At 38.7% G+C, this 26,261-nt stretch overlaps 1 protein-coding gene across 8 annotated transcripts in view; it reads right to left on the bottom strand.

Annotated features, from left to right (window-relative positions):
- Positions 1-26,261, bottom strand: part of LOC106871768 (uncharacterized) — a 1,221,261-nt gene that overhangs the window by 202,536 nt on the left and 992,464 nt on the right. For all 8 annotated transcript variants that reach the window (XR_016244689.1, XR_016244690.1, XM_089364843.1 and 5 more), the window contains exon 68: positions 5,132-5,226. Coding sequence is in view for 6 of the 8 variants with exons in the window: in XM_089364843.1 (XP_089220969.1) it covers positions 5,132-5,226 (95 nt within the window). In the remaining 2 variants the exon portion in view is untranslated. The remainder of the gene's footprint in view (positions 1-5,131; positions 5,227-26,261) is intronic.

Below are 26,261 nucleotides of genomic sequence, written 5' to 3'. Positions count from 1 at the left end.
CGATACAATTGCTATATGCCAGCCAGATGTCCAATAAAAGCTTTCACTGTTTAGTTCAGATATGTGTAGTATCCCTTTAATATCATGCAAAAATTGATAAAAATTTGAGAATTAAAATTAAATAGTTATATCGCACGTGCAGATGACCTCTACTCAACTCTCACTTCCGACAACTCGACTCTACAGAACTCGATGTCTTGTCTCGACGGCTCCTTACTCTGGCTTGCCCTTCTTCTCTACTTCACGATGCTTTTTGTCTAGCTATTTATACATATTGGACTAGTCTACTTATCGCCTGGGGGTGTCCACACAACAAATACCTTCTTTTTCTAATGAATAAAATTTTACGAAATCTTTACCAATATATTCCTTTAACATTTCTCTTTCATATTAACACCAATATAATAATTCTTAATCAAAATTAAAAGAATGGTGTGGATTCAAAATGTCGATGTTGGGCACTACTACCCATCAGTCAACCAGTTTGGTCTGTACATTTTTTCTCTTAACTTTTGTTCTACTTCACCAGGTTTTAAGTATTTTAAGTATAAATATAGCTTATCACAAGTCAAAAATAATTTAAAAAACGAGATTTGATTTCGATTAAAACTGAATTAGTGAGACTACTTGGAAGACACTGACTGCATCAAAAAAGCTACGTTAAGAATATTATTCAACTGTAGTAGTAGTTGAATGATAAACGAATATTTCATTCTTTTATTAACTTACCTTATATATTTAACTTTCCTCTGTCATCTCTATTTACTTTATTTATTGTTCTAATTTCATTTACCTACTTTACTTTCTCTAACCAACCTGTAAACCTGAGCATATAACAATACAAATCATAAACTGTAACATTCAGTCTGCTAAAATGAACTCATAAGTACACATAAAACACCCAAATATTGTGCGCATGTCACATAAATGGAAGTTTAATGTTTATTGAGTATTAATTGAAACAGCTGTAAGTGAAGATGACCAATTTGGTGCTAATAATAAACAATCAACTTCCCAATCTCCATTTTCTGTTTTTCCTTTAAATGAATATAAACTATATGGTTTTTTTTATATATACCTATTATTTTAAGGAAATTCATTCCCCCAAAATATTAGGTATTGAACCAGTATTTCCTTGGATGAAACCATCCCTTCATGAAGTTAACACAACTTCGAATTATATATATATATATATATATATATATATATATATATATATATATATAAGTTCCTTGATAACCTTTAGTTGTAAATTGCCTAAAAAACCTGTATATACCCACAAGCAAAACTCAGAGAAGCAAGAGACTGATGTTGCCTAAATATGAATATTAATCGGTGCTCCAGCATGGCCGCAGTCAAATGAGTGAAACAAGTAAAAGAGTAAAAGAGTAAGGTAATGAATACTTATTCTTCTCACAGTCAACATTAAAGGGATATTTGTGAATGCATGCATGGGATATTTATGAATGCATGCATGCATACATACATACAAACATACATACATAGGAAAATGGCTCCCTCCTCGGTGGAAGATTTATAATAAGTAAAAAATAGAAGAGACATACACACATAAGAGAGAAAAAAACTGCTGATTTACGGAAGACTATCAGTCATGTGATGATGCTTATAGCTTGCTAACAAGCAAATCAGTATACTTCACACCACAAAAAGTGAAGGAGATAGAAATGATGACAGACGATGCAAAATGAGGACACTTGATTGCAAACTGCTCACTTTCAAGTAGGAGTTAAAAGCTGTCAGTGAGAAACTCTAACATCACAAGGGAATAACTGAGAGATAAACGATAAACAAAAAATTTAACGAGAACAAGGCAACAGAGTACAGAGACATGAGAAGAGAAGCAGTGAACATGATAGAAGCCCCTTCATGAGAAGACATAGAGACCTTCTGGAGGAAAATTTGGAGCGAAGAAATGAATTGAACCAAGATGCCTTTTGGCTGTAAGAAATTCAAAGAATTTATTGTACCTACATTACACTCAAGACATACAACACTGATGGTAATACTCTTATGACTGTAATCAAGAAACTTCAGGGTGGTAAAGCACTTGGAAGAGACTTGATTGTTGGATACTGGTACAAGAAGCTAATCTTCTACTGACCACATTTTATCAACCTGCATCAGCAGCCTCTCAATGGGAATAATAGCATACCAGACTGGTTAGCTCTGGCAAAGACAAAACTGATCCCCCAATGCAGAACCACTCACATTGCAAAAAACAACTGGCAAATTGCATTCCAGAACTTAATGCATAAATTATATACAGCAAGTTTAAAAATCTTTCTCCATGATCATTGTGAAAGTCAAAATATCACTTCATCAGAACAAGTAGATGGGAGGAAAGGGGTCTGGGGATGTGCCAAGCAATTGTTCATAAACAAAACTGTAATGTCAGAGGTGTAGAGCAGAGATGGAAACTAGTGTCAATGTGGCTAGATTACAAGAAAGCTTTTGACTCTGTCCCCCACTCATGGATGCTAGAAGCCCTTCAACTTGATAAGGTTCCAGTGAGCATAGTCGAAGACATAGCTGATTTGACTTCATCGTGGGCTAACATCTTGTATTCAAACACAAAGAATGATTGTATTATCAGTGATAAAATACAGTATTGCAGGATGTTGTTTAGACTTGTCATTCTTGTTAAGGAAGTCTGAAGGATATCTCACAGGTTCAAAAGGAAACAGAAATACCAAAATTATACACTGCTTCTTTGTGGATGACTTGAAACTATATGTCAAGAATATTCATGAGATGAAAAAGGGCTTTGTTCTGGTTAAAATATTCTGGAGTTTGATCAGGATAAATGTTGCTATATCATTGTAAGAAGTGGAAAAATTGTAAACCAGACTAACAACATCTCCATCAATGATTTCACTGTTTCCCCCTATATATGATGAGGAATGTTACAAGTATCTAAGGGTGGAAAATATATCTTAAAATGGCACCTGTAACAAAACACATGTCACTAAAGAATATTACAGGCAAATAAAGAAAATTTCGACTTTGGAACTCTCTGCATTCAATAAAACAGTGGCCAACACTGTGTTTGCAGTGCCAGTGCTCATACCAACATTTGGGCTTCTTGATTGTATGCTTGATGAGATCCGAGCCATTGATGTGAAAACCCAGAAGATACTAACAAGCACACATAGTTTCCACATAAACAGTAACGTCGACCGCCCCTACCTAAAATGAAAACAAAGTGGCAGAAACTTAACATCAATCCAAACTATCTTTGAATGTCGTCTCATATCCCTTTGGCAACATCTTTTAACCACCGAGTGTTGAAGTGCATCCCTTGACCAAGTTTGCACACATGAGGCTGATAACATCATAAGACTTGGAAAGCAGCTCCTTGAGCAGTATTCCTTGTCTGATAATATTAAATACATGTATCATCAGATGAAAAGATGAGTCTGTATGAGCAGAAGATCATGTATGATATGTTAGTTGAATGCTCAGAAATGATAGTAACATTCATGATTGATAGTAACAATCCACGAACAAGAAATATCAACCAAATACCTGATTCACAAAAGGGACAGAAATACAGGAAAAACATAAAATGTGACAACTGATGTAGACTTTGTGGAGTTAACACCGAAAATATCATGCACATCATAAACAGTTGTCCAAATATGTCAACACAGCATTATCTACTGATGAGACATGATACCGGTTAGGATACTGTATATAATGAGATCCATTGAAAGGATAACCCCAAGGACAAAGAGACAAGAACCCACAGTATGGGGGAAGCCATGGCCACTCATAATGAAAAAGGAGTACTGGTAAAATGTCTCTGAAAATCTCAATAAAATGTAAACAAAATAAACACAAAAGACTTGATATAATGATTTGGGATAGATAAGAGAAACTGTGTACAGTTGTGGAAATCAGCTGCCCAGCAGATGTTAATATAAAGCTGAAGATCAGTAATAAAAAGAATACCTGCACTGAAGTATTGAGAAATCTGTAGTTACTCTATCCATATTACAAGTTCAGGTTATTATTGGGGTTCTGGGATATGTAACACACTGCCTAAATACCAACCTTGAGAAATTAAACTTCTTAAAACCAGAAAGGAAAAAGCTGATTTGAAGACTACAGATCCAATCCATCACTGGAGCTGTAAAAATCTGTAAAACTTTTCAGGAGTTCATCATTTAAGTATATATGAGCATGTCTAGATATGCAAATATACAAATCTCACATATACATACACGCATGTTGATGTTGCTGAAATTCCAAGGAAGAAGCCTTGAATGTAAGTTAGAAACTGGCTTTCTCTATATTGGCAAGAAATGCTAAAATAAAACTGCATAATGATATACATGCATACATATATGCATACATGCCTACTTTTTATGCATGCATGCATGCATATATGTCAATATCTTTCTGTATATCCTATTCAGTGTGGATATACTTTGGCATTCATCTGAACAACCATCAAGAACAAGCTTTTACCCAGCCTGCCAACTTCTCAGTATCAATAGAGACTAAATTTACCCAAGCACGTATCTCATAAGATTTGTATATTTAAGTGAGGCTGACAGTCTTTGAGTATTCCTTTATGGCTAACTTGTGTCTTTTGTCATATAATTGCATGTAAAGTACTAATCCATAATATACATAAATGTAGATATACATGTAGTATAAGTGCAGGCAGGTACCATAGGTGTGGCCATGGGATTCTGAGGAGTCGTCTATAAAGCTAAGCACTTATAAATGTAAAATTATTGGTCACTCTATGACCGGATATATATTTCACTGCATATAAATTACATTAATGGTCTAACTTTTTTAGAGTGTACTTCTTTTACAGATATATGATCCACTGATGATATATATATATATATATATATATGTGTGCATGTTTGTAAAGAGGCCGAGAGAGAGGGGAGAGGCTGATGAAAAGTCAGACAAACAATTAGTAATATTTTACAAGTATTCAAATTATTAAAATCTACTTTTACTATAAACAATATCTAAATACATTTCTTGACAGTGTATTTTTAGTTGTCACCCTCCAAAGAAGGAGAAGTAAAAATCAATTTATCAATGACTCACAATATGAACTGATGAAATAATAAATATATTATCTTACTTGCCAGGAAGTCCAATCTGTAAATAATTTATTCAGTGCATTATCAATTCTTTGCCACTTCAATGTAAGCTTCAAATTTCTACATTTGTTCTTTGCTGTAATATAGATTTTACAAGAAATAATTCAATTGATATTAAAATGTTCTTTTACGAAATCAAAATACTTAATATCATCAGCATGACTAATATGGTATCTTATAATTCCTATACACATCACTTCAGAAGGCAATGACCTGGTAGAATCCTTAACATGCTGGGCAAAATGATTATCTGCATTTCTTCCAGCTTTACATTCTGACTTCATATTCCACCGAGGTTAACTTTTACTTTAATCTTTCTCAATTCAATGAAATGAATATCATTTGAACACTGGAGTTGATGTACTTAACTAACATCCTCCACACTAATTTCAGGCCTTGTCACTATAGTAGAAAGGATGATTATTTGATGAAAACTCTCGCTTATTTTGATGGGTATGATGGAAAATGTCAGCTGTCCTCACGCAGAAGACTAGGGAGGCACTTGTTTATTGAAGAACCTGGACCTTGCAGAGAACTCTTGCAGTTCCAAACAATGCTGATTTCGTAGGTGTTCTGTCGTTACATTTGTACAAATCCTTTTTGCGCTATGTTGGTTGTTGAGTGCTGATACTTCCAATTGCATCAATTACTCCTGGTATCACATTCACTCTCTTCATTGATTAAAACCTGTTTATTTCCAACTTCAAATTGTCATAGTTGTTTATTTTTTCTCCTTTTTCTTCAATCCTGTCATCACCAGGATATACTCTGTTAATTTTCATGCAAGTCTTTTCTTTTTTGTTCACCACCATAATGTCAAGTGTTTTAGATGTCTGATCTGGTGGTCGCACTGAAACACTGCATCCTGCAGGAATTTGCAATCATCATTCTCAGTAATTTCTTCTGTGATTTGAACATACCACAACCTTACTCTTTGTAGGCCATAGTTTCCAGAAAGCTTCCAATGGATCATTCCCACCATATTGCCATGTCATCTTTTATATTCATGTTGTACCAATTTCGAGGATCTTCTGTATCTAACCTGGTCATGAGAGCCAATTTCAGGCATCCTCTGTATCTGTCTTGGCTATAAGAGCCAGTGCCTGGTACAGCATCAGCATATTTATCATTATTGTTGTTGTTGTTGTTGTCATTGTCATTATTATGCTATAATTGTTCAATATTTGGTAGATTGAGATAAATTTCTACTGCATCACGTGCTACACCTCTGTGTTGCTGGGGTGTGTGCAGCATTGCATGTTCTTTTATGCTGTTGGGTGTGTAAAAACTTTACTTGGTATTGTATTGTGTTAGTCTTTTTTTTTCTCTTGAGTTGTACTGCTTGTATTGTGTGTTGAGTGTGTAAGGTATTGGTTAACTAGATAGTGGTGAAAGTTTATTTCACTGGTCAATTGCTGTATAGAGTGTGTCTTATGTTTATGGGTTGTTATGTTTAGGTTGTATTATGGAATTGATAGTGTTTTGCATAAGATGTGGGTTGTTCCTACCAGGGCTATATTTCTTTGATAGTGTGTGTGTCTCACCAGAAAAAAACTATAGTGTTCTGGCAATAAAAGGATGTTTACATTTCGAATACTCAGGGAGAAAAGAAAGGATATATATTCACAGTGAGTTCTAGATATTAAAGTTTCAACATTTTTAAAGCTGATTCTTTGTGTTCAGCCAGAGAAAACTGAAGATAAGCAAGTTTTAAAACTTATTTTGAAGGAAATTTAAAATACTCACAGGAAATTATAGATATTCGAGTTTTTGAGAGTTATTTTTCAGTTGTTCTACTGGGTTGTATTAGTATTTCTGTGTCTTCAGTTGCTGACTGGTCAGAACAGTGAAGATCACATCCGGCTGCTGCTATTATTACTATTATTGTTGTTATTGTTGTTGTTGTTGTTGTTGTTGTTGTTGCTGTTGTTATTATTATCATTATTCAATAGTTTTATTTTTATAACGTGTTTTCACTTCACTACCGAGCTCAGCTCTGTGAGCCTTGGGTATGTGCTGTGGTTTGCTGTGATGCTCTTACGGTTAATGTATTGAAAGTGTTTTGCATAAGATATGTGTAGTGCCCAGTAGTGCAATTTTCTGTATGCTATATCTATTTGCAAGTCCTGGTGTTTTTGTTATGCATTTATCTGAATATTTTTTATCATACCTAATGTGCCCACAATCTGTTTTTAGATTCCGTGCTGTGGTTTGCTGTGATGCTCTTATGGTTAATGTATTGAAAGTGTTTTGCATAAGATATGTGTAGTGCCCAGTAGTGCAATTTTCTGTATGTTATATCTATTTGCAAGTCCTGGTGTTTTTGTTATGCATTTGTCTGAATATTTTTTATCATACCTAATGTGCCCACAATCTGTTTTTAGATTCCACATTTGAATTACCTCCATTTCCAGGTCTTTGTATTTTGAAAATTTCTCGATTTCTTTTCGAGAAACGTTGTCATCTGCTGGTATTGATACATCAATTAGAAAGCATTTTTTTCCTTCATGATCTTTGACAACTATATCTGGCCTATTGGCCTTAATTTCTCTATCTGTGTATATTGGCATATCCCAAAGTATGGTTACTTTCTCGTTTTCTGTGACCTTTTCTGGCGTGTCCTATACCATCTTTTTCCTATTGTTATTCCATAGTGTTGGCATAGCTTCCAGTGTGTGTAGGTCCCAACTCTATCGTGTCTGAGAATATATTCCTTCTTAGGCAGGACTGGGCAGACAGAGATAATAGGATTTATTGTTTCTTGTCCATCTCCACATATTCTGCAGTTACTTGTTATGTTTCTTTTCATTATATGTTTTTGGTAATTTCTGGTGGGGAGGCTTTAGTCTTGTGCTGCAATTAAAAATCCTTCAGTCTCTGCTTTGAGTCCTGAGCTTCTCAACCATTGCTAGGATTTTTCTCTGTCTATTTCTTTTGCATTTAGTTTAGCTCAGTATTTGCTATGAAGGGGCTTTTCTTGCCATCATTTTATCATGGTCCGTTGCTATTCTAATTTTAGTTTGGATTTTATTTGATTTATAGCTTTTGTTGTTTCTTCTTCTTCTTCTTCTTCTTCATATTTGTTAGGTAATATGACCTCTTGTTTGTATTTATCAGCTTGCTTGTGTTTTGTAGCTATTTGTATTAGTTTTCCTTGCTTCTGAAGTAAGTATTTTTTCAGTCCTATGATTGTTATTTTATAATAGTTTTCCAGTTGTATAAGGCCTCTACCACCTTCTACACGTTGTATATATAACCTTTCTATATCAGATGTTGGGTGGTACATCCTAGATCCTGTAATTTTTTTTTTTTTTGTTTTCCTGTCTATTTTGGTTAGTTCATTTAGTGTCCAGTTAAGGATATTGTAGCTGTAACTTATAACTGGGACGTCTAGAATGTTAATACCTTTTATCTTGTTTTTAGCATTGAGCTCTGTTTTCAGTATTGATCTAACTCGTCTATAGTATTCTTTCTTTATTTTCTCTTTCATTTGTGTGTGTTGTATCCTATCTAGTTCATCGATTTCTAAATATTTGTATGTCTAGCTTTGGTCTAATTCTCTCATTTCATTGGCTTTATGTAGTGTGATGTTGCTACTCTTAACTAGTTTTCCTCTTTTCAGGGTTGCTTTGGCACATTTTTCTAAGCCAAATTTCATATCTATTTCTTTGGTGAATCTATGTACTGTCTGTAGTAGTGTTTTCAGCTGTTTATCTTTTGTAGCGTAGAGTTTTAGATCATTCATATATAAGAGGCAGCTGATTGTTTTGCCATAACATTTCTATCCACATCCAGTTCTATTTAGCATGTCAGATAAAGGTGTCAGTGCCAAGCAGAAAAGGAATGGTGAGAGCATGTCTCCCTGGAATATTCCTTTTCTAATAGGGATGGCTTTGGTCTTCATGAGTTCCTCTTTTGTTTGGAGTTGTGGCACTATCTACCATTTATTCATAGAGTGTCTTATGTATTTCATAATTATTGGTACTACCTTGTTCATGGCTAGTGTTTCGAGGATCTATGTGTGGGGAATACTATCAAAAGCCTTTTGGTAGTCAATCGAGGCCATGCTGAGGCCTTTCTTCTTTCTGCAGCTGTCTTCAGTTATGGCTTTATTGATCATTAGTTGATCTTTGCGGCTGTATGATCCCTTGCAGCATCCCTTCTGCTCTTCTGGAAATAGGCTGTTTTCTTCCTGATGCTTGCTCAATCTCTGCAATATTATTGCAGTAAAGGATTTGTAAATTGTAGGGAGACAGGTTATTGGACTGCAGTTTTGTGGTTTTGCTGTTTCAGTTGATTTGGGAATTAGGAAAGTTTTCCCTTGCGTGAGCCATTCAGGTATTGTCTCTGGCTCTGCTAGCATGTCGTTAAAGTTTTCAGCCAGCTTTTTGTGTGTTCCTGTCAGATATTTTAACCAGAAGTTGGGGATCTTGTCATACCCAGGTGCCTTCCAGTTGCTTAGTCTTTGCAGTGCCTGGGTGACCTCTTCAGTTGTTTATTATTATTATTATTATTATTATTATTATTATTATTATTTTATGTTTGACTTTTGTTTTGCATTTGTACAAGTTGGATCCAAGTCTCACCCAGAGACCTCAAGAGACAACAAGTTAGAAGTTCATGTAGGTGTTATGCCTAGGGTACCATATATTTGGATTTGTACAGTTTTGTTCAAGTGAATGTTTAAGAAACCATAAGAAAATTATGTGTTTGCTTTAAAATTTGAGATCACATAGACAGTATTTTATGTAGGATATGGGCAGTTCACATGAGCACTATCTTTTGAACTTCAGCCATTTTGGGGTTTCCTGGAATCTGATCTAGGTAGTAATCAGCCCGTTTCGCTGTCATTCCCAGGGCACCTATGACAATAGGTATTGTTTTCGTCTTCAGATTCCACATTTTGCTAATTTCTATTTCAAGATCTTTATATTTGCTCAGTTTTTGGTAGGTCTTGACAGATACGTTTATATCGATTGGGACAGTCATATCAATGAGGAGGCATGATTTTTGTCTGAAGTCTTTCAGTATGATGTCTGGCCTATTTGCGTCTATCTTTCCGTCAGTTTGAATGGTGAAGTTCCAGAGGAGTGCAATGTGATCATTTTCAAGTACTGGGGATGGTTTGTGTTCCCACCAGTTTTTATCATGGGGCAAGTACAGGTTTTTGCATATTACCCAGTGAATATATTGTGCAGCTCTATCATGCCTGTTGAGATACTCTGTAGGTGCAAGCAGACTGCACATGGAAACAACATGATCGATGGTCTCAATTTGTTGTTGGCATATACGACATAATGGGGAGCTGCCGTTCTTTAATATGTTGGCCTGGTAGTTCTTTGTAGGTAGGCATTGATCTTATTATTATTATTATTATTATTATTATCATCATTATTATTATTACTGAGTGAGAGAGCAGTACATGCCATCAATGTGACACTAGGTAAAATATATGAAGCCTATTACACAAATCATGACTACTCGTCTGATAAGGGCACACCAAGTACATGCATCACAATCATATGTGCCCGACATGGTGATCTTATATCAAGATAAACAGTGCATAACCTTGCAGGTGGGGCCCAGTTAGAATTTTCTCCAGGCCAAGTAGCCCAGCCTGCTCAAAAAGTCCCTGAATAAGGGCTGTTTAAGGATGTTGAATGAAACACCCATGTTTCCAGAGGTGAATTATTCAAAGTCCAAAGAATTCCTCTCAAAACATGACTATGGTGTTCCCCCACTACTTCTGCTTATGATCAGCGATGCACATATCGTCAGTCACTAAGGAACATACTCAAATGGTTAAGTAAATCTGTGGTATTGAGAAAGAATATTTGCTGTAGCCCATCTTTTATACCAAGACAAAATAATGTACGTGATAGCACTTCCAATCAGTTAAGATCAAAAGCCATGAGATCCACTGCCTGATACTGCATCAGGGCATTCATCATCATCATCATCATTATTATTATTATTATTATTATTATTATTATTATTATTATTATTATTATTGTTATTGTTCTTGCCTTGGTTAGACGTGTTTTGAGCACTCTGTAAGTTGGAAATGTTGTTGTGTGTTTTTGAAGTTTGTTGACTGTTTTTGTTTTCTGAACCCCCTTTGGTGTGCAGAAGGGGTTCTTTTGTTAAAAGTTCCTCCCTTTTAGGGGCGAAGTTTGGACAATTAGTCCTTTTCTACACAAAAAATTATTTTTCGTTTTCTCAAAGAACAATATGGAGCCTGTCATGGAGGTAGGGTTCTTGTTGTTGTAACAGCCAATACACTGGTGAGTTTCCTCCTCTTCACAGCACTAGCATAAAAGTAAGTACCAGCAATATCAGCACCAGCACCATCATCAACAACAAAGAAAACAAAGAAAACAAAGAAAATAGAGAAAACCAAGAAACCACCATCATTGTTCCTGAAATAGAAAAGGAGGAAGGAAGGAAAGATGAAAGAAAGAATGACACTGAGGCCACCACCACCACCACCACAAATATGCATGGCAACAAATAAAGTGGCAACGGTTTCACCTCAGCAGCAAATCAAACAAAAGAAATGTTGAATTTAACAACAAATGAAATAAAAAAATATAAAGGAGTTGTTAAGGAAGGAAGGAAGGAAGGAAGGAAACAACGTCTTCCTTAACACTCCTCAGGAATTAACAAAGGAAACGAATCAAAAATCAGTAATATACAGAGTTTTAAACATCAAGACGAAAAGAGTAGAAAGAGCCACTCAACAACAGTTGGAGATGGCCCTGAAACCAATTTGAACTTACAAAACTCATGTGACAAGAGGAAAGCACTTTGGCATGGTGGGAGGGTATTTTTCAACAAAGCAGGGGGCAAGGCAGCACTCCATTATGACCCTAAAAACGGAGGAATGGCTGCTCATGCTGACATACTTTGGTTAGAGCATGACAAAAATAAAAATTGGGGGGGTACCCGCTGAAACAAATATATGTTGGCTGGTGACAGCTGTCCTCTTTGATATAGAGGACACTGCCAAAATACTGGAGGTGCATAAATTGCACCAACAAAATTAGACAGGTCAGGAGTTGGTACTCCTTATTCAAATTGAAGTAGAAACCTTAAATTCAATCCGTGACTCAATTAACCTACCTGATGGCACCAAATTACATGTGGCTGTGGAGGGCAGAAGACCAAGGTGCTATAACTGTGGTGACCAAGGTAACCTCAGGGTCGACTGCCCTAAGAAGGAGAGATGATCAGCCCTTCTGCCAATACCAGAACTGTGGGTACTTTCAATATAGCAGCAGTAGCAGCAGCAGAAACCAACCCAAACACCAAACACTCGGACTGCTCGAGTACTGAGGTTGAGAAGGGGGAATGGCAGACAATTCCCACCCACCCCAAAAAGAAGGAAAAAGATGCCAAACATGAAGGCTGCATTGTCAGAGCTAAAGTACATTCTAAATGGGGAAGGAACAAAAGCATCATGATGGGCCCATGTGGTGGAGGCAAAAAGTGGCAGTAAAGCCAGCATTTGGTCTTTCATGGACCAGAACGGATGTGAGGTGTTCAAATCAAAACAGATATGTGTGGCCTTTCAGCAGCACCTGCTTGACTGTTCGGGATGAGAGGTTGGTTGAAAGACAGGGCAGACATCGGAGTCTACCAAGACAGCCTGTCCTGACTCTCAGCGAGCAAAGGAGAATGTTACAAAAGGTTGATAACAGCCATGGAAATACAGGAAGAGATGAAGAGCTGCATGAGAGGCAGATGGCCAGGTTTGCATGGTCTGTCCTACGAGCTTTATATTTTGATGACAGACTTGCTTGTGGGCCTCTTATCAGATGTCTACTGCAACTTGCAGCAGAATGGGAGAATTCCCAGTTTTGTTTGTCGAGGGGCAGTGGTAGTGCTGAGAAAGGACCCAAACAAGGTGACGTTATAGAAAATTGCAGGCGCATCATTCTCTTCAATGCAGAGTTGAACATTTTGGTCGAGGTGTTAGCCAATAGGTTAGCACTTGTCATGGACAAGCTGGTTAGTGAGGCACAAACATGTGCCATCCCAACCAGGATTATTCATGACAACCTACACCTCATGTCTTACATTACAGAGAGGGTGGGTAACGAAGCTGGCATGGATGGGACTCTGATCAATTTAGATCAATCTAAAGCCTTTAATAAGGTTGACCATCAATACTTGGCAGCTGTCCCCAAGGCAGCCAGTTTCGGTCCAGTTTTCCACAGTTGGATTGCTGCTTTGTAATGCGGCATCTGCTTGGTTGTTCGGGTGAATGGTTACCTGTCAGAACCATTCAGCATCTTACATTCGGTCCATTAAGGGTACCCTCTCTCCTCCCTTCTGTATGTACTGACTCTTGAGCCATTACTGCAGAAGATGGAGGCTTTAAGCAGTGTCCCGCATGATCTAGGATGTGGGAGAAGTGTGTCTGCTTATGCTGGTGATGTCACCATCATAGTGCCTAGCCACAGGCATATAGACTTGATTGGCGACACACTACAAGAATATGAAATAGTGACTGGAGCAAAAATTAAAGTGGAAAAGTCAGTGGGCTTGCAACTTGGCACCTGGAGAGGCAAGTCCATGCCGTCCAACAGCATTCTGGGGCACTGGACGGACAGTTCACTTAAATTGCTCAGAGTCTGGTTTGGTCCAGGCCTCCAGGTGGAGAAAAACTGGGACAAGGTGATGAGCAGGGTAGCCAATCTCATGCAGAAATGGGCTGAGAGGAATCTGTCCCCGAAAAGTCGAGCAGAGGTGGCAAATATATACATTGCATCCGTCATTTATTACCATTTGACCATCGTCCCTTGCCCCATTTTCTGGTTGATCAAGCTGGTGCACTTAGTCTTCTGCTTTCTGTGGAAGGGGCGCATTCCACTGGTCAGGTTCTGCTGTCAACAGCCACTGAATGGAGGGCTGGGCATGCCATGGTTGCTGATATCCAGACATGCACTCAGGCTATGGCATCTCCAGCGTTTCTTGATGATGAGCAAGTGTGGTCGCCGTTTGTAAGACTCACTTTTCCCAAGCTCGTCTCTTCGACTGAACTGTAAATCTGGATTAGGTATAGACTGAGGAGGGGCGCTTGGTACCTTGAGTGCCATGAAGCACTCACAGCTCTCCACCAGACTGGCAAGGCAGTCAGTGGTAGTTCCTTTCTAGCGTTCTATAGAGGGATAGTGAAGTGAAAGTGCAATGACGTTCTTGGAGAAATTCTAGGTGTCGATGAGAATCAACTAATTGGTCTGTTTTGGAAAACTTTTGGGCCTGCGCTTATGCTTAACTTCCAGACATCTCTTGCCTGGCAGTGCTACCAAGCGGCATTGCCTGTTTGAGATAAACTCTACAGGCTTGAAAGTGCCATCAGCCTGGTCTGTCCAAGGTGTGCACAGAGCGATGAAACTGTTCTGCACGCCCTCGTCCAGTGCCTGAGTATTGATGACCTGTGTGGTTTTGTGCTGAACACCTGCTGTTGTATGTAGGATGGAACTGGCTATCAGCTAAATCCAGGGGTAGGATTGCCATACCTCCCTCCTTTGGCCAGGAGGGACAGGCAGCTTTTATTTCTCCGGTGGCTGGAGTGAAAGAGGTAGTATGATGGACTCGTCTGAAAGGGCTACAGTGAGACACTTGCCTCTTTCACCAAGGGCTCATCAACTTCAAATTTCACTTGAAAAAGAAGTTGAGGGTGGGGAGGGAAGTTGACTTCTAGTAAATTTGTTGAAAGGTGGGTGAATGTTGGAAGAATGACCAGTGTGAAACGACCAATTCAGAGCGTACACCTGTAAAAAGAGGGAAATAAAGGAGAAGGGCTCTGGCTCTGTTGATCAAGCACCTGTAGATTATGTGACTTTTTCCACAAGGACCCTTGAGCAAATCCTCTTTTAAGAGTTTTATTATGTTTCATTTTTTATTGTTATACTAGCAGAGATACCTGGTGTTGCTCAGGTTTTAAGTGGCATAGTTTTTGATTGTTTTACTTGTTTTGGTCAAGTGAATGCAGCCATTCTGGAGCACCGCCTTTAGTCGAAGAAATAGACCCCAAGATTTGTACTTAGTAGCCCTAATACATATTCTATCAATTTATTTTGCCTAATGGCTAAGTTATGGGGTACAAACAAACACATACACATATGCACACACACATACACATATATACATATATATATATATTTATACACACACATATATCTATATATATATGTATGTTATATACACATATATATATGTCTCTATAACACACATATATATATATATATACATATATATATACATGTATGTACATAGGAAGGGCATCCAGCTGTAGAAACTCTGCCAGATCAGATTGGAGAGAGTTAGTTTAGACAAGATGCAGTTTGGGTTTGTGCCAAGAAAAAGCACCACTGATGCTATATTTCTAGTAAGACAGCTGCAGGAGTATCGCCTAGCCAAAGATACACTTCTGTACCTGGCTTTCGTTGACATACAGAAAGCAGCCTTTGAAAGGGTCCCCCAATCCCTTATCTGGTTGTCATGGTGGAAACCAGGGATAGATGTGTGGTTAGTGAGAGTTGTACGAACCATGTATAGGGATGCTGTCAGTAAAGTGAGGGTTGACAACGAGTATAGTGAAGAATTCCGGGTAAGTGTAGGGGTCTACCAAGAATCAATCCTCATAGTTCTCCAAGCAATAACAAAGGAATTCAAGACAGGATGCCCCTGGGAGCTCCTCTATGCAGATGACCTTGCTTTAATAGCTGAGTCACTATCAGAATGAGACGAGAAGTTTCAGGCATGGAAGCAAGGTCTAGAATTGAAGGGACTTAGAGTCAATCTAGCAAAAACCAAGTCTTAATAAGTAGGAAGGCCAACAAATTACAAATCCCTTCAGGTAGATGGCCCTGCTCAATCTGTAGAAAAGGCGTGGGTAAAAACTCCATAAGATATATCCAGTGTGAGCTATGGACACAAGAGCTGCAGCAATTTCAAAGGAAGGCTAACTGGGAAGATAGCTTTTATCTGTGACAAATGCTCAGGGGCAATAAACTCTGAAAATCTGCAGAAAACGGCTTCCATCACCTAGAAGTAGTTGATAGCTTCCATTACCTAGGTGACCAAATAGGTAGCGGGGTTGAATGCTCTGAGAGTGTAGCAGATGGAATAAGACTAGCCTTGGCAAAGTTCAGAGGGCTCCTACCTCTGCTAGTGACAAAAGGTCTCTCAATCAGAGTAAAAGATGGACTGTATGACGCATGTGTATGAACAGCCATACTATATGGCAGTGAAACATGGGCCATGACTGCTGAGGACATGCGTAAACTTGCAAGAAATGAAGGTAGTATGCTCTGCTGGATGTGTAATATCAGTGTGCATACATGACAGAGTGTAAGCGTCCTGAGAGAAAAGGTGGCCATAAGAAGCATCAGATGTGGTGTGTAAGAGAGATAACTGGGCTGGTATGGTCATGTGTTGTGTATAGATGAGGAGAGCTGTGTGAAAAAGTGTCACACCCTAGCAGTAGAGGGAACCTGGGGAGGAGGCAGACCCAGGAAGACCTGAGACAAGGTGGTGAAGCATAACCTTCAAACGTTGGGCCTCACAGAGGCAATGACAAGTGACTAAGACCTCTGGAGATATGCGTTGCTCTGAAGATTCGCAAGCCAAGTGAGACCGTAACTGTGGCCTATGTCAGTCCACCATAACCAGCCCATTTAAGAGTACCCTTCAAACATTAGGTAATAAACTGTGCTTGTGAAGTCCTGTTGAATCAAGTGAAGTCATTGTCATGGCCGATGCCTGTGCCACCTGATTGGCACCCATACTGGTGGCACATAAAAAGCACCATTCGAGGGTGATTGATGCCAGTGCTGCCTGACAACTCCTATGCCGGTGGCACATAAAGAGCAACACTTCAGTATGGTCATTGCCAGTGTTGCCTGACAGGCTGCCATACCGGTGGCACACAAAAAGCACCATTCACGCGTGGTCTTTGCCAGTGCTGTCTGACTGGCGCTCGTGCCGGTGGCACATAAAAAGTGCCCACTATGCTCTCGGAGTGATTGGTGTTAGGAAGGGCATCCAGCTATAGAAAATTTGCCAGATGCGATTAGAGTCTGGTGCAGCCTTCTGGCTTGCCAGCCCTCAGCCAAACCATCCAACCTATGCCAGAATGGAAAGTGGATGTTAAACGAGGGCGACGATGATGATATATATATATATATATATTTGTTTTGCAAGATTTTTGATGTAAAATCGTGTGTTGAAACAGATGTTGTTGTACTTGGGGATGGTCATATTGCCAGTTTTGCCAATAAAAACACACGCACTGTATATTTGGTGTTAATTTGCTTCAGCTTTATATTACATTATATTACATTAATCCTATTTCGGCCAGAGTTCTTTCGTCACACTTCTGTGACCTCATCAGTGGTCCTTTGCTTTCTTCTTTCTTCTCTGTGTCTCACCTTGCTAACTATCAGCCATTTTGTATTTTGTATTCCTATTGTATGTGCCTACGCATGCGTATCCTTCAATGTGTCTGTTTTTGTAAGTGCATGTGTGTGTATGGGGAGTGTCTGTATCATCTATATCCTCTGTTAATACATGTTCGTTTGTTTTTGTTTATTTATTTGTTCATGTGTTTATATCTACTTTTTTTTTGTATTTAATTAATTTTGTTAACGTATGTAGTATTTAATTCCATTTGTTTATCTATATATTGTATTATATTTTGTTCATATTGTTATTGGTTTATGGGAAACGTATTGTCATATGTTGTGGTTTGTGGTTTGTTAGTGGTGTGTGTTAGTGTTCCATTCTAGTTTCCTATTCAGGCTAGGTTTGTCTTCTATTATGTGTGTAGCTTCTGTAATTTGTCTAAGTGCTGCATCTCTGCTATGTGTGGATAAAATTTTAATTTCTATGTTGTTGATTGAGCCTCCATGTTCTTGCTCAGCGTGCTGGTACAGAACTGATGAGCTCTTCCTTTCCTTGAGTTCCCTCCAATGTTCATTTGCCCGCTCCCCTATGCTCCTTGCAGTTTCGCCTACATATGTTGTTGTCTTGTTACTGCATCGTCCCTCTGTACATCTTATACTATAGACCACATTTCTGGTTTTACAGTTTGTTTGTGGGCTAAATCTACATACGGTACAGTTTTTGTCAGTGCAGGGGGTTCTACTAAAGGGTATGTTCTACTGATAAGGGATTTGATAGGGTTGCCTGGCCTTTAAACAACCTTAATTCTTAGCTTAAGTTTGTCTAGGGCCCTTCTAAAGCGGTACGCCAGTTCGCCTCTAGGGGTGGTGTCGACGAACATGACGCTCTGGTATTTGTTGCTATCATACCATGAGCTGGCCTTCCCTATTTTCTTCTTAATCCATGATTTGCTTCTATAGAGTGGGCAAATCCCATTCCTATCATTATGTTTGATTGTTTCAAACTTCTTCATGGCTCCTTTGCATACCCTGCTCCTTTCTTTATGGCTGTAACCTGAGAACTGCATGCGGTGAACGAAATGTTGTATATGTCTCTTTAATTCTGTAGGGTTGCACATGCAGGAGACATTTCGCATTACGCATTACTCTGACGTCAGAGTATATATACATATATATATACATCAATTGTCATCATCACCAATACAATTGGCATCAGCGACCATCATGGGAACATTGAGAGGGAGAGCCATTCTTCCCACCAGCCCTCGCATAGAAGATTTCCACTCCACCTAATATTACTCACTCCCAGCAAGAACAACAATAACAGTAACAACAACACCTTAAGTAATATGAAAGCTCACGTGCTGGTACAGAACTGATGAGCTCTTCCTTTCCTTGAGTTCCCTCCAATGTTCATTTGCCCGCTCCCCTATGCTCCTTGCAGTTTCGCCTACATATGTTGTTGTCTTGTTACTGCATCGTCCCTCTGTACATCTTATACTATAGACCACATTTCTGGTTTTACAGTTTGTTTGTGGGCTAAATCTACATACGGTACAGTTTTTGTCAGTGCAGGGGGTTCTACTAAAGGGTATGTTCTACTGATAAGGGATTTGATAGGGTTGCCTGGCCTTTAAACAACCTTAATTCTTAGCTTAAGTTTGTCTAGGGCCCTTCTAAAGCGGTACGCCAGTTCGCCTCTAGGGGTGGTGTCGACGAACATGACGCTTTGGTATTTGTTGCTATCATACCATGAGCTGGCCTTCCCTATTTTCTTCTTAATCCATGATTTGCTTCTATAGAGTGGGCAAATCCCATTCCTATCATTATGTTTGATTGTTTCAAACTTCTTCATGGCTCCTTTGCATACCCTGCTCCTTTCTTTATGGCTGTAACCTGAGAACTGCATGCGGTGAACGAAATGTTGTATATGTCTCTTTAATTCTGTAGGGTTGCACATGCAGGAGACATTTCGCATTACGCATTACTCTGATGTCAGAGTATATATACATATATATATACATCAATTGTCATCATCACCAATACAATTGGCATCAGCGACCATCATGGGAACATTGAGAGGGAGAGCCATTCTTCCCACCAGCCCTCGCATAGAAGATTTCCACTCCACCTAATATTACTCACTCCCAGCAAGAACAACAATAACAGTAACAACAACACCTTAAGTAATATGAAAGCTCACGAAGCATATGAAATCAGCAGCAGCAGCAGGAATGAGAAGATGGAAAAGAGAGAAACAGAAGAGAGTAGAAATAAGAGCAACACCACTACAACTACTATTGATACCTGAAAAACAGAAATCACCAAAAGAATGAATGACAAAGTTAAATAACAAAGAACACTGATCAAAAGAATAATTCCATGAATTAAAAAAAAATTCCCGACGTACCCAACTTAAAAGAAAAAAAATGTTTCCCCTGGCTCTTGATGGAAAAGCAAAAGAATTGGCCCATACCAACACAATTATAAATATTGAGTGGGGTAATTCTTGTTTGGGAATGAAAAAAAACCCACTATTTATCTTAGATGTGTCTTACACAAGAGTAGGTGGGCGAAAATAGCATCTATATGTCAAGTGGAGGAAATTGTGAAGGACATCTTAGAAGACATGGCCTACTTACAAAGAGGCAGAGAGTATGTCAACATCGAAATCTTCTTCCAAAAGTGAGGAACTCACATATTAACATGTCCCAATGGAATGAGGAGTGCGTCTTGTAGCCAACCTACCTTTCAAAATGAACTGCCAATAATAAAAAATACCAGGTGTCCCACCAGATCTGAACAGCTGGTTGACTGCAGCATGTTTGATAGAAGATCTGGAGTCAGTCCTAGGGGTGAAACGGAGCAGCAGGAGAAACTGGTCTGGGATAACCATTGAAATCCTGCTCCCTGTGAAAATGGAAAATATGGGAAAAAATCCTGGATTTTATACAAGTGCCCAATTGGGTTTACTTGCATGTTACATTAGCAGACAGAAAGCCTAAGTGTGACGTTTGTGTGGCCACATGACACCTCAGGGCTTTCTATCCCCAAAAGACAGGAGGCATGAGACCACTTGCACCACACAAACAAAGCCCTCAACAACAGCAACAACTGAGACAATATGCCACACATGCAGCCTCATTTTCAGCTGAAGCACAAAGGCAATAGAGATAACCACACAGGATGTATCTCAAACCAGCACTCCATTTTCCTCTCTCTCAAGCACAAACACACAATAACACTCACACAAACACAAACAGACTCACACACCTTAAGACTGATCCCACAGACACTGGTGCCTTCACATCACATAGCAAAGACAAGGAGGAACCACAAAAGTAAAAAATGAAAACTAATGGACAACATCATCATCATAATAATTTAATGCTAGCATAGGCAGGACAGTACCACAAGAGCCAGCTAGGCTGAAGCCTGCACCAGACTTCTGTGACTGTTTTGGCAGGATTTTTACAGTCAGATGCCCTTCCTAACACCATCCACTCAGCAGAGTGAACTTAGTGCATTTTATGTGGCACAAGCACAGGTGAGGTCAGCTTTGGCAAGGTTTTTACAGCTGGATGCCCTTCCAAACACCAACCACTTTTAAGTATGGACTTAGTGCTTTCAAGTGGCACCTCCACTGACAGAGTCACCAAGAACTTGCAAGACAAAAACTTTTAAGAGGGGAAGAGGCATTGGAGGAGATGATGATGAAAAGGTTATAGTGAGATAGATACAGACAACACAAAAGAAAAGGACCTGGCTCCACACCAACAATAGAATGTTCCAGTAGAAAGGCAACAGACATATCTAAAACAACACCAGCCATACCATCTACACCAACACAATTGCAACACCAACCCACACCCCCAAAATCGCACACACACACAAAAGTCAACTGAACAAACTCCTATTTTCATGCTGGTGAGGAGAGCCAACAAAAATTTGATGGACCTCATAGCTGGAGATCAAAAAATTGAGAGGGAGGATGCAATACACGACACTAGCATGTTTAGGGTTCTGGAAAGTTAGATGTTGGTATGGACGCCACTAAAGACCTACACAGATATTTGAGAGGCTTCCTCAAACGATGTAGGAAATCCTCATGTCAAGGCCATGAAGAGACTTGAAGGGTTTCCCAGAGGAACCACAGCTAGATCCAGAGTCCAGGTCACAGGGCTGCCAACAGCATCAAGAGGAGAAACTCCCACCAGATCCGAAGGCCAGGCCATCCGGCTGACAACCACACTGGCAGGGTAAGTAACCTCACTCTTTTTCTTTCTCATAGCTCTTTCTGATCGGCATGGGATTTAAAGAATTTAATCACTACAGTGTTTAGCAGCATCTGTTCAGTGGTCAAAGCAAACAGCCATCTATCAGAATCATTTAGCATCATTGACGTATAACTTTATTGACAGGCAGGAGTGACAAAGCCTTCAAGGAGACTCTGGGTGTCAAGAGGCATCAACTAACTGGCCTTTACAGAAGGACTTTTGGACCAGAGCCTTTGGATAACTTCCAGAAATGCCTGGCCTGGCAGTGCTATTGAGGAGCTCTGCCAGTGCTAGACAAGCTCTACAGACATGGAAGTGCCGTCAGACAAACATATCCGAGGTGTGCACAGACCAATGAAACTGTCCTGTATGCAGACAACCAGTGTCCATACATTACTGACTTGTGCAGCTTTGTCAAACAGCTGTTATGTGTAGGATGAATCTGGTTATTAGCTGAGTTCATTGCGAAAATCATACCACTGCTTTTCTTTGGCCTGGAAAGAAATGCAGTTTTCCTCTGGTGGCTATGGTGAAGGGGGTTGTGTGGTGGACGAGACTGAAAAGACTGGACACAGATACTTTCCTCTTCAGCCACGCCCTCAGCAACTTTTTCAAGTTCCCCTTAAAAAAGAAAGTTAGGGTAGGGAGAGAAGTTCTGCCCTTCCAGGAAATTTGTGGAAAGGTGGGTGTATGTGGTGAGAATAGCCCATATAGATGGGCTTACTTTGAATTTTTGTTTATAAACCAGAGGAGTTGAGAAGAAGAGAGGTACCTGTAAAGCTGCACCTGGTAGTTGGGATAACCCAGTTGTGTGGGGTTCTGCAGTTGTCCCTGTGAGGAAATCCCCCTTTTGGGGAACTTTTATCATTTAATTGTTTTGTTAGTTGGTTTTTGTTACTTAATGTATAGCCAACATTGTACAACATGCCACTTATTTCTTGTATTGGAACAGCAATGGATTATGATAAAACAATAGCAAGAAAAGCCCGTTCATGACAAATACTGGGTTAAATAAACTAAACAGGAAAGAAATAAACAGAGCAAAATCCCAGCAATGGCTGAGAAGCTCAGGGCTAAAGCAGAAACTGAATGATTTTTTAAACCAGTTGAAGACACACAAGATGTCAAAATATCGTTCACTAGATAACAATGGCACTCTTCTGTTAATTTTGACTCTATATCTTCAGGAGGAGTTACCTCAATCCTTCCAATATTAATAATAATAATAATATTAATAATAATAATAATAATAATAATAATAATAATAATAATAATAATAATAATAATAATAATAATAATAATTATTATTATTATTATTATTATTATTATTATATACTTTGTTTTCTCTTGGTATAAAAGATGGGCTACAACAAATATTTTGCTCAATACCACACATTTACTTGTCAGTTGTTTGACCATAACTAGTTGAGTAATTCCCTTAGTGACTGACAAAATGTGCATCTCTGATCACAAGTAGAAGTAGTGAGGAAGCATTATAACCATGTGTTGAGAGGGATCGTTTGGGGTTTGGATATGGGTGTTTTTCTCAACATCCTTAAAGGGCCCTTATTCCAGGACCTCCTGTGTGGGACGGGCTACTCACCCTGAAGAAAATCCTAACTAGGCCCCACCTGTAAGGTCATGTACGTTTTTTTTTTTATATGGGAAAATATCGTGCACATATGGTTGTGATGCATGTGCCTGGTGCACCCTTATCAGACAGGTAGTCACGATGTGAATACTGGGTTTTGTGTATTTTACCCCCGTACCACTTTGATGGCATATGCTGCCCCCTCACTCAATAACACTAATCATAATAATCTTTTCTGCTAAAGGCATAAGGCCTGAAATTTTGGGAGAGGGGACCAGTTGATTACATTGACCTGAGTGTGTAACTGATATGCAATTTATCAACCCAAAAGTATGAAAGGCAAAGTCAACCCTTATGGCATTTGAACTCAGAACAAGAACACAGACGAATTACTGCTAAGCATTTCTTACAGTGTGCTAACAATTCTGCCAGCTCGCCTCCTTCATAATAATAATAATAATAATGATAATAATAATAATAATAATAATAATAATAATAATAATAATAATAATAATAATCCTGTCTACTATAGGCACAAGGCCTGAAATAATTTTGGGGGAAGGTATGAGTCAATTACATTGATCTCAGTGTTTTACTGATATTTAATGTATCGACCTAGAAAGGATGAAAGACAAAGTCAACCTCAGTGGAATTTGAACTCACAATGTAGTGACAAGCAAAATACCGCTATGCATTTCATCTGGCATGCAAAACGATTCTACCAGCTCACCACCCTAATGATAATAATAATAATAATAATAATAATAGTAATAATAATAATAATAAAAACGACAACGACAACACTCCCACAAAAAGCCTTCTTGGCAAGAGCGCATTCAACACCAAATTAAGCTACTTAGATCTAACATAGAATGTTTGAAAAACCTTAAATTTGATAAGAGTATCAAACCTACAAAGACCCAAAAACTAAAGAAAAAATATAATGTGAAAACCATAGTTGACATTGATGCCACTATAGAAACCATCAAGCAAAAGGTATGTGCTAAAGCTGCCTGTATAGCAAGGTATGAAAAGCATGTTAGATTCTTCAGAGATAATAACATGTTCAAAAATAACCCCAAAAATTTCTACAGGAAGATAGGGAAAACACCAGTAACAATAAAGTCTGTCCCATCAAAAGAAGAAGTGCAGGAATTTTGGAATAAAATCTGGGAAGAAGATAAAACACACAATGAAAAGGCCCCTTGGATTGATAGAATATCTACAGACTTAGACTCCTTAGAGGAGCAAAAGTTGGAGGGGGTCAAGGTAGAAGATATAAGATCTGCTCTCAGGAGGTCAAGCAAATGGAAGTCTCCAGGAAAGGATAAAATTCCTAACTTCTGGTGGAATGCCTTCCCAGAGAGCCAGGAAATGCTAACAAAACTTTACAACGATGTTTTGCAAAATCCTAGTTTGATGCCCTCTTGGCTAGTTAACGGTTTAACATTCCTGCTTCCAAAAAATGAGGAAACAAACGAACCAAAAAATTATCGACCTATAACCTGCTTAACAACAATGTATAAGACGCTAACATCTGTCCTAACCGAGTACACCTATAGTTTTTTAATAGAAAGTAGCATATTCCCTAATGAGCAAAAGGGATGCAAATGTGGATCTTATGGTTGTAAAGATCAGCTACTCATCAATAAAATGATCTTAGAAGATTGTCACAAGCAACACAAAAACTTGTCAATAGCCTGGATAGACTATAAAAAGGCCTTTGATGGCCTACCACATAGCTAGATTAGGAAATGTCTGGAAATGTATAAAATAGCTCCTACTCTGCGAAACTTTTTATCTGTAAGTATGAGATCATGGAGAACCACACTGACATTGAACAATGACAATGAATCTCTAAATGCTGGAGATGTAAGAATTTCATGTGGCATTTTCCAGGGTGACTCACTATCACCATTCCGCTTCTGTCTAGCCCTAATACTGCTCTCAAAATTGCTCAATGATGCACAGTATGGTTATAAAATATTTGATAAAAATATAAATCATCTCATTTACATGGATGATTTAAAGCTCTTTGCAAAAAATGACCAACAACTCAAAGGCCTACTAGCGATTGTTAAACAATTCAGTGATGACATCAGGATGCAATTTGGCCTTGATAAATGTGCAAAACCTACCTTTATCAAAGGAAAAATGACAAAAACATCTAATGTGAACCTTGACCAGCAAAATGTCATTAAAAAAGTTAGAATCAGCGGAGAGCTACAAATACCTAGGGGTAATTGAAGGGGACAATATCAAGTATTCAATGATGAGGGAAAGGATCAGAAGAGAATGTTATCGCAGGGTGAGAGCAATACTGAAGACAGAACTGAACGCAAGAAACAGGATCGAAGCGATCAATGCTCTAGCCATACCAGTCGTGACTTACAGTTTCAATATCGTTAACTGGTCAATTACTGAAATATGTAAGGTTGACAGAAAAATACGAAAACTGTTAACAATGCATAGAATGCACCACCCTAAGGCAGATATAGAACGTCTTTATCTGCCAAGAAAATAGGGAGGCCGTGGACTTCTACAGCTGGCATTAACAATGAAGGTAGCCACAATTGGCCTAGACACCTATCTGAAAATATCTGAGGACTGGATGCTAAAACTTGTCTCAAAACATGAAAGCAAGAAAGCATTTTACTCAGTAACAAGACAGGCAAAGGAATATCTAAGTGAATTCCAATTGCAACAAATCCAAGAATTAGACGAACTAGAAACACTCGCAGAAAAAGCTAAGCGCTTGAAAACCCGTGCTAAAATTGCTGCCTTAGATATTATGACTGAAAAATGGCATGGAAAACCTCTCAATGGCAAA

This window comes from Octopus bimaculoides, chromosome 16, assembly GCF_046866305.1.
Source record: "Octopus bimaculoides isolate indiv1 chromosome 16, ASM4686630v1, whole genome shotgun sequence".
NCBI lineage: Eukaryota > Metazoa > Mollusca > Cephalopoda > Octopoda > Octopodidae > Octopus > Octopus bimaculoides.
This window is presented reverse-complemented; position numbering and strand designations above follow the sequence as displayed.